The sequence below is a fragment of the Trachypithecus francoisi genome, unplaced genomic scaffold, assembly GCF_009764315.1.
Source record: "Trachypithecus francoisi isolate TF-2019V2 unplaced genomic scaffold, Tfra_2.0 Lachesis_group10, whole genome shotgun sequence".
Lineage (NCBI taxonomy): Eukaryota > Metazoa > Chordata > Mammalia > Primates > Cercopithecidae > Trachypithecus > Trachypithecus francoisi.
In genome coordinates, this window is record NW_022681455.1 from 57262200 (window position 1) to 57277875 (window position 15676).

Here is a 15676-nt window from a genome sequence, read left to right on the forward strand (position 1 = left end):
GTTTTCCTTTTATCCCAAATTTTTTATTTTTAAAAGACCATTTACTAACATCCTACTGTAGATATTTTGAGGGAGAGATGAAAAGAAGTACCACCTAATAAAGATTATTATAGCCAAATCATCCAGTTAGCCAGGAGTTTGAATATTTCAGAGTCTACTGCCGGTTTTAAATATTTTGTTAGCAAATGAATTCATCTGTATGATGATAGACTTACATGTTTTACAGCTGAAAACGTAAGGAGTGACAGTAGTACACATGACATTCTTAACAGTTAAAACTCAGTAAGTCCTGTTCATTAGGTAGGTGCCACGTGGAACAAGCTTTCACCTCATCAGTTCATTTTGTTTTCAGAGAAACAGACAAATGATAGATTAATGGGAACATTTTATCAGGTTACCAGTAACTATTCCAAAGGTTTTGAAAAGGATGCTAATAATTAACAGTATCTTATATTAAAAGGGTCCAACACTAAGTTGGGACACTAGGTCCTAAGGCCAACTCCCTATTCTAAGGTCTTCAGAAAAGGTCCAATTTCCTAAACTCACAGGTCCAAGGAGTACATGTTGAGAGTTCTTTCTGAGCACTGCACTGCCAACTTCTAAAGCAACCACCTAAAACTTCACTCCATAATGAGGAAAGCTTTCATCCTCTTTTTGGTAGTTTTAGCTTTATTTTGAAAAAATACATGTGGGCTATGAACTTTGGGCAGATACAAAGGAAATAATTTAACCTGGTTTTATTTAACTATATTGCCTTATGTGGGTTATTCTGTATACTATTTAATTCATAGCGACTGGAAAAGGAAAGGGAAACCTGAGGAACTTGGAAATACGGCAATTACTCCACAGCAATATGTCTATGCAAAAGATTAGCCGTAATGTTAAAAAAGTAGAGTACAAATGCACAATCACCTGGAATCTTGGCAAAGTTTTTCTTCAGTATACATGGTTTCATAAAATAATTAGAGTTATCTAAGAGAATGAGGCCGGGCGCGGTGGCTCAAGCCTGTAATCCCAGCACTTTGGGAGGCCGAGACGGGCGGATCACGAGGTCAGGAGATCGAGACCATCCTGGCTAACACGGTGAAACCCCGTCTCTACCAAAAAGTACAAAAAACTAGCCGGGCGAGGTGGCGGGCGCCTGTAGTCCCAGCTACTCGGGAGGCTGAGGCAGGAAAATGGCGTGAACCCGGGAGGCGGAGCTTGCAGTGAGCTGAGATCCGGCCACTGCACTCCAGCTTGGGCGATAGAGCGAGACTCCGTCTCAAAAAAAAAAAAAAAAGAGAGAATGAAGGGTCTTGGAAAAAAATGTCAATTTTTGAAGGCTTTAAGAATTGATTAAATTGAGAAATTAACATATGGCTGACTTTCAGGCCTACTTAATTATTTTAAATGACTAATTATGGTTAGTTTTAAAATACGGCAGTGCAAATTAAAAATTCAAATATGTAACAAAGATCTCTCTTCAGTTCTTATTTTAAAAAAGATAAAACTAAGTACATAAAATTATATTGCAAATATTACAGGAACTGCAACTATCCTCAGAGATTACTTTTTTAAATATAGGTAACATGCCTTTAGCCACACAACTAATATGAAAAACAACTAGAACACATATAACAAGTGATTTTTCTGCCAATAAAGACCAAAAGATTATTTACTGCAAAATATTATTTTTGCAAAAATTAAAGAGACAATTTGAAGAGAGTAGAAAAGATGACTCATTAGCAGTATCCACTGTTAGGAACTGAGTTTTGCCCCCTTTTCTATGTCATTGTCAGCAATGAGAGTAGTGACAACTGGTGACATAAAAATAAACATTTTATATTACTGTGAAATAGATAATGCCAGATCATTTCAATATAATGAAAAGCGAAATTTACTCTTTTTAGTTTTTTTATTTTTCAATCTAAAATAGCAAAGAGAACATTTACTTTTGATCACTTAACAAGGACACACCCAGGAAATTTGATTTTCTCAACATTAGGAGGACGAGGGGAGTGCAGATGGAAGACTTAAAAAACAAAAAACAAGATAAAACACGAAAGGCATACGTAAAACATTTTTTAGTACAAATAATGAAAAATGACTTCATGACACATTTTCCAAGAAAAGTTATTTTTACATATTTTGAAAGGCTGTAAAAACCAGGTATATTGAAAGGGGTTATTTATAGGTTAAAAATAAAGCCATTGATGAGTGATAATCAGTTTTCACAGAGTTCACGCAATTATCTTAGCTGGAAAGCTATTGTCCCAAGTGACAAAATTTATGCTCTGACACATGATTACATGTTAAATCATTTTGTAAAAGAAATGATTTTGTATGTGGGACTGACACCTCCTGAGAAAGTGCTATACAAACTGAAGGTTATAGAAATTTTGAAGTGATAATCTTAAAATACCATACAAAAATGTGTAAACAAAAGGATGGTTTAGAGTTGCAGGGCATTATAAAATCTGTAATTTTAGTTAAGACTAATAATAATATTTTTGTGCACTTTAAAAATGGTTAGTATAATCTTGTAAGTTCAAAGCTGGGTTCTCAGTGAGCAGCAAAAGGTGTTAGATGCATCATCACACTTCACAGGACCTCCTGAATGATTACAGATGTGCTGTGTACCTTCTTAAGGGGCTTTGGCTGACCTGATGACAGCAGGCAGGAGCTCACCATGCTTATGGGTGACTATACCAAAAAGATTTTGCAATAAGGCTCACCTGGGAGATGCTCTAGCATTCAAATTCCTATACTCCTCTTTTATCTATGCTGTCAGACGAAAACTGCTTACTGCTTTTAAGATATAATAAACTATAAATTCTGATAGTAAAGCACTATAAAAATTAGGCATGATATTTTTGGCACAAAGCGCTTTTTAAACCCAAGCTCATTTTGCAAAATATATGTCTAGAGTTTCTCATTTGAAAATAAAAACATATACACAATATGTAAATGGTTTTATAAGTGAGTTAGAATGTACATTTTCTTAAATAATGCACATACCTTCAGCTTACTCCAGTACCAGACATCTGCATGCACAACTCACATTCTACATTACACAGATATTGCACAAGTACCAATGCCAAAATACTAATGCAAGCTGGCAAGATTTAGGGTTTACCTTTCAGTATTATTTTGTGAAAGTATTCAGATTCAATATTATTTCACAGAAAAGCTAGATGATCAATTTCAGGAAAAGAATGCTATCTTTCCTTGATCCATAGTATTAAAATCTGTAACAATATATTTAGGCATTTCATTTATGTTTTCCAGCATTTAAAATTCAGCAAAACCTGTGTTTGAAATTTCTTATAGCATTCGTTTAAAAATAGGAGAAGCTTCGTCTAATGTAAAAAAAATTAAAGGAGTCCACAGGGCAATAATTTTTCCACCAGAGGTCTCACTCTACATTCTGAAAAGCACTGCAGAGCAATATTTAAGTCTGTCACTTTCAGAGAGCCATTAGGTGCAAAGTCTGCTGAAAACCTTGTAACATACCATTACAGCTGGATGGGTTTCTTAATGAACTGCACAATGTAATTCAATTATTTTCCTCCCAAAACATCTTAGGGTATGCTACAGCTGCTAAAAGGATTTCTGTTTTTCTTGGTCCTTTGTTTGTTGGGTCTAAGATTGATGACATCTCCACCATTGAGGGTACTTGAATTCTGACCCGAGTGACTCCCACCAGATGTATTAAACACACCTGTATAAATTGAGGGAAAACAGTGATTGCCACTGACACGCCTCAGAGTTACCTGTTGCATCCAGCTTGTTAGTAAAAGTAATACTTTCAAGTATTTACAGTATCTTTAAAATTGCAGTAAAATCCAACAAAATTTACCATCTTAACCATTTTTAGGCATACGGTTCAGGGGTATTAAATACATTTGTAATGTTGTGGAACGATCACCCCTGTCCATCTCCATAACTCTTCATATTTAAAACTGAAACTCCATACCCATTAAACAGTAACTCCCATTCCCCCTCCCTGCAGACCTTAGCAACCACCATTCTATCTTCTGTCTCATGATTTTAACTACTCTACCTTATATAAATGGAATAATAGTGTCTTTTTGTGACTGACTTATTTCATTTAGCATAATGTCTTCAAGGTTCATCCGACGTTAGAACACTGAAGCATTTCCTTCCTTTGTAACGGTAAATAATATTCCATTGCATGTATATACCACATTTTGCTTATCCATTCATACATCAATGGACACAGATTTATGATTTTAAAGCTTTTGTTTTGGTTTTAATAGCTAATACACATGGTACAAAGTTCCAAGGCTATAAAAGAGGTCACATTAGGGCTCTTTTTCACCCAGATTTTCACCCCTTGCCAGTTTTCCTCCCCTAAGGTATGCATGTTATTACTCTTCCTACTTATCCCTCCAGATACAGTTTATGCATATATAAGCTAAAATGCATATATATTCTCTTTCCTACCTAAGTTGTGGCATATTCTACACAATGTTCTGCATCTTTTGACTAACAATTTATCTTTGACATTTGAAATCAGTAAATATGATAATTTTATTTATTTATTTTTTGGAGACGGAGTCTCGCTCTGTCGCCAGGCTGGAGTGCAGTCGCATGATTTCAGCTGACTGCAACTTCCGCCTCTCGGACTCAAGTGATTCTCCTGCCTCAGCCTCCTGAGTAGCTGGGACTACAGCCGTCCGCTGCCACGCCCGGCTAATTTTTTGTATTTTATAGTAGAGACAGGGTTTCACTATGTTGCCTAGGCTGGTCTCAAACTACTGAGCTCAGGCAATCCACCCGTCTGGGATTACAGGTGTGCTAGGATTACAGGCGTAAGCCACTGCGCCTGGCAAATACAATAATTTTAATAACTTATTAACTTCACATCATGTCACTTCCTCAAGAATACCTAACTTCTAGTTAACAACAGTAACAACAGTATTTGTGAGGGCTGTGTGTGTTTTAATTTAAGAGATGGGGTCTTGCTCTGTCACCAGGCTGGAGTGCAGTAGTGCAATCATAGCTCATTGTAGCCTTCAACTCCCGGGATCTAGCAGTCTTGCCTCAGCCTCCTGGGTAACTGAGACTAGAGGCACGGGAATGTGTCATCAGCTAATTTTTCCTTTTTTTTTAAGAGAGAGGATATTGCTATGTTGTCTAAGCTGGTCTCAAACTCTTGGCCTCAAGCAATCCTCCTGCTTCAACCTCCCAAATAGCTGGGATTATAGGCACGAGCAACCACACCCAGCTATTTGTGAGATTCTGTGTTAATACTAGTAAGATACGTTTTTCCTACTTGTGCTAAAACAGTAAAAAAGTGGCCCACAGATAAAAGTGATGAGTAGCTAAAAGATAAAGAACTTTATAGTTTCCATTTTGAACTGTGGTATTCACAAAATGAAACCTTCAATTTATGAATGATTTAGCATCCATGACACACAAAATTCTGGGCCAAAGACACTGTCAGGGATACAAAGGTGACTAAGACCAATTCTCACCCACAAGAAGTTTACAATGTAATAAGACAGTAAACAAGTAATGCCATATGAAATTATATGTTAAGTGTCATAAAAGAGACAAAATCTTACAGAAGGTTCAAAGGAAGGACAGATTACATCTGATACATAAGAAAGGAAAAACTACATGAAGGTAGAACTGGGCACTTGGCAATGCCCTGGACTTAGATGTCTATTCTTTTAGAAGATGGAGGCTGGGCAGTGGCTCACACCTATAATCCCAACACTTTGGGAAGCTGGGGCAGGAGGATCACTTGAGCCCAGGAGTTCAAAACCAGCCTGGGCAACACAGTGAGAGCGTGTTTTCTTTAATTAAAAAAAAAAAAAAAAAGAAAGAAAGAAAGAAAAGAAAGAAAAAAGAAAGAAAGAAAGAAAGAGTACGGAGGCTGTGTGTTCTTCAGGCAGGCAGATACACAACTGAGAACTTTCTAGAAAGGCCTTGAGGAATGAAGTGTTCCTTCGACAAAAGATGGGAAAAAGGTCATTCTCAATAGAAGAAAAAAAAAATGACCAAAAGTGAAGAAGCAAGAAAGCATGGGGCATACTCATAAAAGATCAAGACCTCTGAGAGAACCAGTAAATGGGGTACATATATATAATGGTGTGGCAGGAGGCTACACAGAAAGAAGGGCAAAACCATCTTTAAATGTTGGAATGAAGAGAATCTGCATTTACTTTGTTCCACAATAAGTCTTATTAGATAAAGCATTAATCACTAGATATGAAGAAGACAAGAGTAGGGCCAAGGAGACCACACCAGGTAGAGGCTTATTGTAAGTGTCCTGTGTTCACAAAGCATTTAAGGTCTCTGATGGCAAGAAATTTTGCAATGAAAATGGCGAAGTCAGGGAAAAAAAAAAAAGCCAGAATCCAGGAAACATCTAAGTTAAAACAGGTCTAGAAAATAATGTGTTTCTATGTATGTACTGAAGGGGGACGGAATACAGATATGAATTCCTTAAGAGACTATACAAAAGATTTAGAACCAGCAACTTTGGCTCTCATTTTCCTGGAATCCAAAGCAAGAAGAGAGACATGGTCAGGCAAGAAGAGAGACATGGTCAGGCAGTTATTGTGTAAGAGAATACAACACACTTGTTCTTCAGGGAATGCTAAAGTTTTGCTAGCATTTAATATAAGAAAAAGCAAAATTAGTAATGGGTAATAAGAAAGATGGTAAGAAAAGGAAAAGGTAAGAGCCAGTGTAAGTACAGATTCAGAAGAATAAGTGTTATAAAGCTCCTTTATATACAGGACAGATCTTCACAAAAAGTCTTTATCTCTGCTGTGTTTAATCTATCAAATGGATTTATAAAATTCAATGGCAAAAAAAAAAACCCATTAACGCAATATACCTTTTAACAAGAGACCTGATACTTATCAGTTTAATAATCAGAGTTATCAGTTTAATAATCACTTTTAAATCACATTTCTGAAAGAAATTAGCATATTATATGTATTTTTTAAAGTAAATATAATAATAATGAATGGAAAACAACCTTACCAAGTAAATATGGGCTAAAATTTCCTAGGTACTTACCAATTTTGTTACTACTTGAATGCATTAGCTCTGGATCCTCAGCTATTTGTTGTTTGAGTTTCTGAAGGTATTTTTCGGCCAAATACTTAAAAACTAGAATAAAAAGAAAACATCCAGAACCAGGTCAATGATTTATGCATGTAAATCTGTTATTTCACATCATTTATAATATTTATGCTTACTAAACAAATTTAAAGTTAGAATTAGGAGCATACAATCTAGTTAAAAATTCAACTTTTAAAAATTATTTGGGCAGTATCTGAGTACAATGATAATATTAACAAATGTGTAATGGTATTAGTAAATGAGTGAAATAATACTTGCAGTGATTGGCTCTTCTAAGTATCTGAATAGTGATTAATATTAAACAACACTAAACAGACTCAGTCTTGAAAAGATGTCTACTTTCTTTATGTGAAGAAAAGTATCCAAAACAGACATCCAAGAGAATATCTAGTTGCAGTCTAAATAATTGGCAATTCTAGAATGAGAAAAATAACTGATCATCTTTCTCTAATTCCACTTTCTTAAACTAGGAAATGCTATTAAACAAATTAAAGTCATTGTAACTACCTAGCGGAATATCGACACCGTGGAGTTCTAAAACAACTGAGTTATTTTTAACGGGTAGGCATCAAAACCACATATGCATATACTCTACATACACTGCATATACTAAAAACTTGTTCTCATTATAAATATAATTTCTAAACAACACAATTTTAAAAGTGCAAGAATAAAATTTTGTTTGCAATATGTATCCTTAAAAGGCAATTTACCTTCATTCACATTTAGATCTTCTTTCACTGATGTTCTGTAGAACCTTAACTTTAACCTTTTTGCCAGTGCCTCAGCTTCCTCACTGCACATCAATTAAAAAAAAATACTTTACAAAGGTGCCTTCTGATAGCTTGTTTTTTAAATCACTTTTAATTACATTTACTGAATACAGTTTGGCAGGGAAGGGGGATCAGATCTTTTAGAAAATTTTCGTATTTCTTTTTAAAGGAGCTTGATATCAATGCCCAATTAAGTAAAATCAGTTGAAAGCTATGTTTTCACTTAGTGCCTGAACTGATTTTAGTCTTCACTACTCTTGAGAAATAAACACCAACTATTATACCGTATGTGTACACAGAAGACTTTTCTATAAAGTCATTAATCTCTAGCCCTAAAATAAGAAAATATCACTTTTCTTTACATAATATTTTAATTAATTTTCTCTCCTCCTAAGAACACCTGTAGTTAAACTCTAATAATCTTATAGCGAATTACTTATTTTATTCTTACTGGCCATGAAACAATTTTGCTGCCTAAATCCGAAGTCACTATATTAATGACTGTATCTCCAAATTGTACTCCTAATTTTAGTTTTATCAGGAGTCCTGGTTGTGGACTCCTGATATTAATGTCATTAGAGAGTTGTAAACATACCCCATAGGCTCCCGCTATTCCCCTGGCTTCTGGTCTTCAGCCCCTTGGGTAGTCTCCTCCGACACTGTAATCAAGGTTGGTCTGGGTGTCCACTAACATACAAGGGACAGTATGTGACTTCTAAGACTGGGCCATAAGAAACACTGTGGCTTCTGTCGTGCTCTCTTGGATCACCCACTCTGGCAGAAACAGCCGCCGTGTTGTGAGAACAGGAGAGGCCCATCTGACAAGGAACTAAGGCTTCCTGCCAAGTGAATAAGCCATCATAGAAATGGATGGTCCAGCACCAGTGAAGCCTTTCTGTGAGAAGAGGCCTAGCCAACATCTCGACTGCAGCTTCATGAAAAACCACCAGCTAAGCCACTCCCAAATTCCTGACCTACAGAAACTGTGATATAATAGACGTCTGTTGTTTTAAGATACTAAGTTTTGGGTTAACTTGTTATACAGCAACAGATAACTAACATAAGAAGACTTAAAAAAAAAGGTAAAAACCAAGCAAATATTTTCAAAGCTAGCAAAAATATTAATAATGCAATGAGTAAATATTTATAAACAGAAATTATCTGTTCACAAATTTGAGCATAAGAGTTCTGAATATACAAAACAATATGAATCTGAACCCTTAATTAAAATTCATCAACAAGAATAGCTACTTATTCTGGATATTACAAAATCTAGGGATGCTTTTCTTAACATTCTTAGTATATTAAGGTTTGACTTAACATGAAGAATTAGATTTCTTGTGCAAAGACAAGAAATTCTAAAAGAGCCTTCAAATTTTATTCCTTTAATTTTCTCTACTTAGGAATCAGAATGAATTTTTTAACCCAAACCAATCACACAGAATAGCTCACAGAAATTTTAAGTAAATTAAAATATTTATGTAATTAAAGCCTTCAAAATGACAGTATAGAATTTTTCCTAGACCCTGTAAAACTATGCAAAAATTAAAATGTCTTAACTTTATAGAATTACTGTCCCTCCTCCCCCAAAAGTAGCCGTCTTACTTCTTTATACAAGAATCATCCAAGAGATCAATCTTGTTTTGTACAAGTACAGTTGGTATATCTCCCACTTCAGCTACTACTTTCTCTCTCCAACTGGAAACTGCTTCAAAAGATTCCCTATCTGTGGTAGAAAACACGAGCACACAAGCCTGGGCTCCTGTAAGTTCACAGTCAATAAATCAATCAATCAATCAAGTTATTGACATTAACATATTACATTTACATTAATAACACAATCTCACGCAGAATGGGGGCAACTATCCACTCAAAACAACTTTTATGTAAATAAATGTTGAACTCATCTTTGTACCACTCTTCTTTACTTTTCAACATATAAACTCTATTTTCATTTTTACCAAAAACAGTGGTTCTCAAATGTGTTCAACTGTCAAAGTACCCTCAAAACCATACACATTCTTTTTGGAATACCATAAAATACTGATTTAATTCCATTATAAAGGCTAGAGAGAATAGTAAACTAAAATTAGAGGTTGTTGCCAAATTCTTCTTGTTAATTTGCTTCTTAATTTCTTTCAGTGCAGATTTCAGAAAAATTTGTCATTTGCTTAATTTCTTTCAGCAAGGATTTATGAAAAATTTATGAGAAAAAAATCATAATTTGCTCATTCTATTCACTTTTTAAATAAATTGTATTATTTTATTTCAGTAGAATACCAGCAATCCTAAGGAACATAATTCGAAAGCCAATACCGAGAGTTATACACACACACACACACACACACACACACACACACACACACACATATATATATAGAGAGAGAGAGAGAGAGAGGGAGAGAGAGAGGTGGGGGAAACTTAGTTTTACCCTGTTTAACTACATAATTTTACCTACCCATACTGTATCCATTGACAATATTTTAACCATCAACTGTCATTTTAGGCTGACAATATCAAAGACTTTATAAGCAGAAACCTCTTAGAAGAAGCAGTTTTATAAATTATTAGCTATTGATTCAGGTAGCATGGTGATAAAAGCAGGCATGTAAGCAACAAGAGAAACTCATCCTGGGGGTCAAGAGGATTTCCTGAAATCAAGGCATGTTTTCTTACCATTACTGCTTCTTTACAGATCCCTCTGGTATAAAAGTTTTCTACTAAGACTCAAGATATGTCTGGGCTATCTAAGACACTCTAGAGCCAAAAATAGTCTATATATCTATATATCACCGGGGGGTGATATATGACCAAAAAGCCCTTTCTAATATTTATTTTAAAAAGCTCAAAAGATGACCCCTTAGCCCTCAGCCTCTCGAGTAACTGGGACTACAGGAGCGTGCTATCATGCACAACTAATTCTTTGCTTTTTGTTTGTTTGTTTTTTTGTAGAGATGGGGACTCCCAATGTTGCCCAGGCTGGTCTCAAACTCCTGGGCTCCAGCAATCTGCCTGCCTCAGCCTCCCAGAGTGCTGGGATTACAGGTTTGAGTGACTGTGCCTGGCCTAAAAACAGGTTTTAATCCAAATAATAAATGAATTATTCAAAATGCAGAAAGAGAGAGACAAAGACACCCTGAGACCTCCTCAGAATGTGTGGGAAAATAAAACTGAATGCTCAAGATCATAAGATCACAAAAATAAGTCCTAGAAGATAAACTACAATCTCTAGAAAGAATGGTACACAAATCTCCAAAGTAGGATGGTTCACGTGATACCAAGCCTTTATATCAAAATAAAACTGAAGAGACCACATTAGTATACAGATAAATACACTTATATGTACTTGAGCTGTAATATTTACCTCAACTATAAATTTTTTAAAAAATTATGTAATCATATTTTAAGAAACTGTGCTGGGCACGGTGGCTCACACCTATAATTCCAGCACTTTCGGAGGCCAAGGCAGGTGAATCGCTTGAGCTCAGGAGTTCGAGATCAGCCTAGGCAACATGGCAAAACCCCATCTCTACAAAAAATACAAAAATCAGCCAGGCGTGGTGGCGCACGCCTGTAGTCCCAGCTACTCAGGTGACTGAGGTGGGAGGACTGCTTGAGCCTGGAAGGTTGAGGCTGCGGTGAGCTGTGATTGTGCCACTGCACTCCAGCTTGAGAGACTCTGTCTCAAAAAAAAAAAAAAGAAAAAGAAAAAAATTTGTTCTTTATCATAAAACTCAATGAATTACCTTTAAGCCTACAGCTTTATGTCCAGCTCACTGCCATTTAAATTTGAGGGCACAATAGGATATTTCCAAGTGTTCAAGGTCTCAGACACTTAACCATAAAAACCTCTTAGAGGAAGCATATATGATGGAGAAAAAAAAAACCAGATAGTGCCAGAGATATAGGCAGTAAGAATGATTAAGAAAAGCTCAACGTTATTTAAAAAAATCAAAGACCAAAAGATAAAGTATGTCCACAAGAACCCCAAAATTATTTAGCAGGGGACAGAATGGGGAGAGACCAGAGAAATGTGGGAATGTGCCAAAGTGCTTGTGTGAAGAAAGGGAAGATGTTTACATAATCAAGGGAGGTAAATAAACAAACCCTACAGCTGAGGCCTGTGGCCGCATGCATGGCATGTCCCCTCAGCCGGGCTTCAGTGCAGCAGTGGAAGACAGTTCCTGTGCCAGTTCTCTTGCCCTACCTCCAGCCTATGCTGCAGGGGGCTCCGCTGTTCTGCTGGGGGCTTTTCTGATACATTCCCAAGGGGGAAGCAATACCTCTTGTGGGGTGGAAGTAACAGCTCAGCCTCCCTTTGCTGGGCTCCTGACGCCTCTCTTCATGGTTCCTCAGGGAGACTGGGCCCCAGTGGCCCACAGTGATACTTAGAACACTTTACTGGTTTTTCTCCCTTCCTTGCCTCATTCTCCCTAGTCTTTCACTATTCTTCCTGCGATCATGTCCCAAATAAACCTGCCCCGCTCACGTGGGGCAGTGGGAGGGCACAGAAATGCTCAAACTAAGACAGTAAGTGCCTTAAGTTAAAGGCAATCACCTTAAGAATAAGAGAATGTATGACTATTAAACCACAGAAGAAAAATGGATTTGTACAGTATAAACAACAAAATCAAAAAACAAGAACTGCAGGAAATAAAAAATCTGAAATAAGATCACAAAAATAAGTCCTAGAAGATAAACTACAATCTCTAGAAAGAATGGTACACAAATCTCCAAAGTAGGATGGTTCACGTGATACCAAGCCTTTATATCAAATGCTGCGCCACCTTGTCTGATTTGACCTAATGTATTACTAAAATAGAAACAAAATCAACTGGATTACTTTCTATGGATGACTTTTATGGTTACAATAATTCTGACAAATGTTGGACAACCACTTGTTTCCATTTCCTCTAACTGAATATCATCTTCCATTCAGACAATTAAAATACTTTGTCAAACTGTGATTCATCATGGTTCTTTTATGTTTGGAAAAATCCTAATAACCAAAAAGGCCTCTCTAATATTTATTTTAAAAAGCTCAAAGGATGACACCTTACCCTCCACCCTTTAAAAAAAAAAAAAATTGACTGAGGTACCAATGAAGCATGAAACACATAAAAGATTCCAAGATTGATAAGACAGATCATCATTTGCATAATTTAGAAAGCAAATGGCTGATGATCCTGCTACACAACTCTGGAACTCCCTCAAGCACGTCAAGATTTTTTTTTTTTTTTTTTAAATATGAGAAAGGGGTTAGAAAGAAAAGGGATCTGTAAAGAATTTCTTTAGAGGAAGTACTGTACTCCAGACCCTCTCTCCTGCAAAAAGGTGCGGTAGGATGGGTGAGGGTGCTATCACCACCTCCTTCCTCTCAAACCTTAAAGAATGGATGCTGGCAAGACCACTTAAGGAGGATGTTATGTATTTCCAGCAACTGGGGGACATTTGGGACTAGTGATGCCTTGACTCAAGCCTGAGAAAGATGCAATGGCTGAGAGTGAGAGTGAAAAATCAAAACCGACAGACAAAAAGCAGAGAACTATAATGGGAAGGAACTGTGCTTCCCCCAGTGGCAGAGCAAAGAATGCACATGCATTTCATAGGGGCAGAGATGAACCACATCTAAGAGAGACCAACAATGGGGCTCTGGACATGCTAAACTAAAATATGGCACCTTGATGTACTGAATATTTTAAGCTGAAGGAATCTGAGAAAACAGCAGAAGCAGGAGGGTCACTTTGATGTCCCCCAGCCCCTTCTCCGCTGAAGCAGGTCATAAAATTCAGAAAGGATTTTCTTTCTCTTTTCTTTTCTTTTCTTTTTTTTTTTTGAGATGGAGCCTTGCTCTGTCGCCCAGGCTGGAGTGCAGTGGTATGATCTTGGTTCACTGCAGCCTCTGCCTCCTGGGTTCAAGCGACTCTCCTGCCTCAGCCTCCTGAGTAGCTGAGATTACAGGTGCCCACCACCACACCCAACTAATTTTTCTATACTTTTAGGAAAGATGGGATTTCGCCATGTTGGCCAGGCTGGTCTTGAACTCCTGACCTCAGGTGATCCACCCACCTCGGCCTCCCAAAGGAAGGATTTTCTGACCTTCACCTGAAGGAGGTCATAAGCCCCTCAGGTGAGAGGTGACCTCCCTATACCCAGAGGAAAGGAGAATCCTCATTTCTGAAGAGAGAGGGACACCAAAAGGAATCTGAATGAACCTCTGCTGATGAATCTTGCTAAGTTTCCTCCAGTTTACTGCTCTTAGCTCCTATTTGTCCTATCACATTCTTCAACGACTTTGCACTTTTCCTCAAACCTGGTATAAAAATGCTCAGGTTTAACTGTTTGTTTGGGTTTTCATTTCCTTATGAAGGCTCCTTTGTCACATAAAACTGATATTAAATAAATTTGTAAGCTTTTCTCTTGTTAATCTGTCCTTTATTAGAGACCCAATCAAGGACCAAAAAGAGTAGAAGGAAAAAGATATTTTTCCTCTCCTACAAACGAAAGTCAACAGTAAAAAAACTGTAACAGAAATCTATTTCATGTTGTCTGCATCTTTCTGTACTAACTAAAAGCACTGGTTCCTACTGCCTAGAGTCGACTTTCTAAAAAGCTTTAGAGAAACCATTTGGGATCCCAGAGGCTTCCTAATCTGTGCTCTGTTGTAACCTATTTACAAGAAGGTCTTGTTTCAAAATCTCTCGCTATACAGTTAAGCCAGCATTCCAAGTCCATAATCATACCTCTGAGCAATGGCTTTGATATAATGGGTCTTTTAAATGAACTACAGTAAGATTTTTCTTTTTAAAATTTTAGTTTGATTTTTATGCATCATTAATAATACATTTCTTGGATTTAAATCAGCAAGTCATAACTGTATATGGCATAGTGTTTCTACCACTACATTTGTATCTTAATTCATTCTTTCTAGCCCTTACCTTCTCTTACTTTTATTTCTATTTAATTTCATCACTATCTATATCTGTACTAGCAGCAAATACTGTCTGACTGCCTAGGTGGCATCTCTCCCTAAAAACACCTTTTCCCCACTGTATAGCAGCCATATGGTTTAGGTAGACTAAACCTATTCTCTGCTGGAGGTGGGAGTTGTTGTGGTGGCAAGGAGAACAATGTGATCCAAGTCAGTTAATCACATCCCTCTCATTACTGCAATCAGGTCAAGGGTGGTCTAGTCAGAGAAAAGCTCAGGGCATCTGAACCACTGCTGTGGGAAGTAACCCTCTCTCCCCAAGGATGGAAACAAAGCATGTGGCCTTCATTGCTCCTGGTGGTAATCTTGCAACCCAAAAGGAAATCAACATGAGGAGGTACCTCACACAGAGAGGAGACAAAGCCAGGAGAATCAGTAAGGCTGAACAAACAACTAAAAGGGATGCTATTTCCAGACTTTTCTATCAAATCAGTAAATCTCTGTGGTTTTAAGCCAGTTTGAAATTCCTTTTCTTTGGCAGCAACCAAAAGCATTTTAATGGAACCCCAAAGAGGTTTCCCCAAAGGGAAAACATAAAATAATGTTCAATATACTGTTTTTTCAATTTTATGTATAATTGCTGTTTTTTCTTTAATTCATATTGTATTGTGATAAATGTTTGTTTTTACCATTTAGAAAAAGAAGAAGTTGAAACTGAGGACCTGTCTCAGTATCTCACCCTCTTTGCCATTTTAATATAGTTGGCTAAAAAACAAGTTAAATTACTAAGATAGGCCTTTTTTTTTTTGAGACAGAGTCTTGCTTTATCACCCAGGCTGGAGTGCAGTGGCATGATCTCGGCTCA

General features: G+C 36.9%; 1 protein-coding gene across 5 annotated transcripts in view; it reads right to left on the bottom strand.

Annotated features, from left to right (window-relative positions):
• Nucleotides 1–1878: 1878 nt before the first annotated feature.
• The window catches only part of RAB23 (RAB23, member RAS oncogene family), a 32825-nt gene continuing 19027 nt past the window's right edge, over nucleotides 1879–15676 (bottom strand). For all 5 annotated transcript variants that reach the window (XM_033217541.1, XM_033217540.1, XM_033217538.1 and 2 more), the window contains exons 4-7: nucleotides 9486–9642; nucleotides 7821–7903; nucleotides 7042–7134; nucleotides 1879–3703 (exon numbers count right to left, since the gene is read on the bottom strand). In XM_033217541.1, coding sequence (XP_033073432.1) covers nucleotides 3564–3703; nucleotides 7042–7134; nucleotides 7821–7903; nucleotides 9486–9642 — 473 coding nt within the window. In that variant the 3' untranslated portion in view covers nucleotides 1879–3563. The remainder of the gene's footprint in view (nucleotides 3704–7041; nucleotides 7135–7820; nucleotides 7904–9485; nucleotides 9643–15676) is intronic.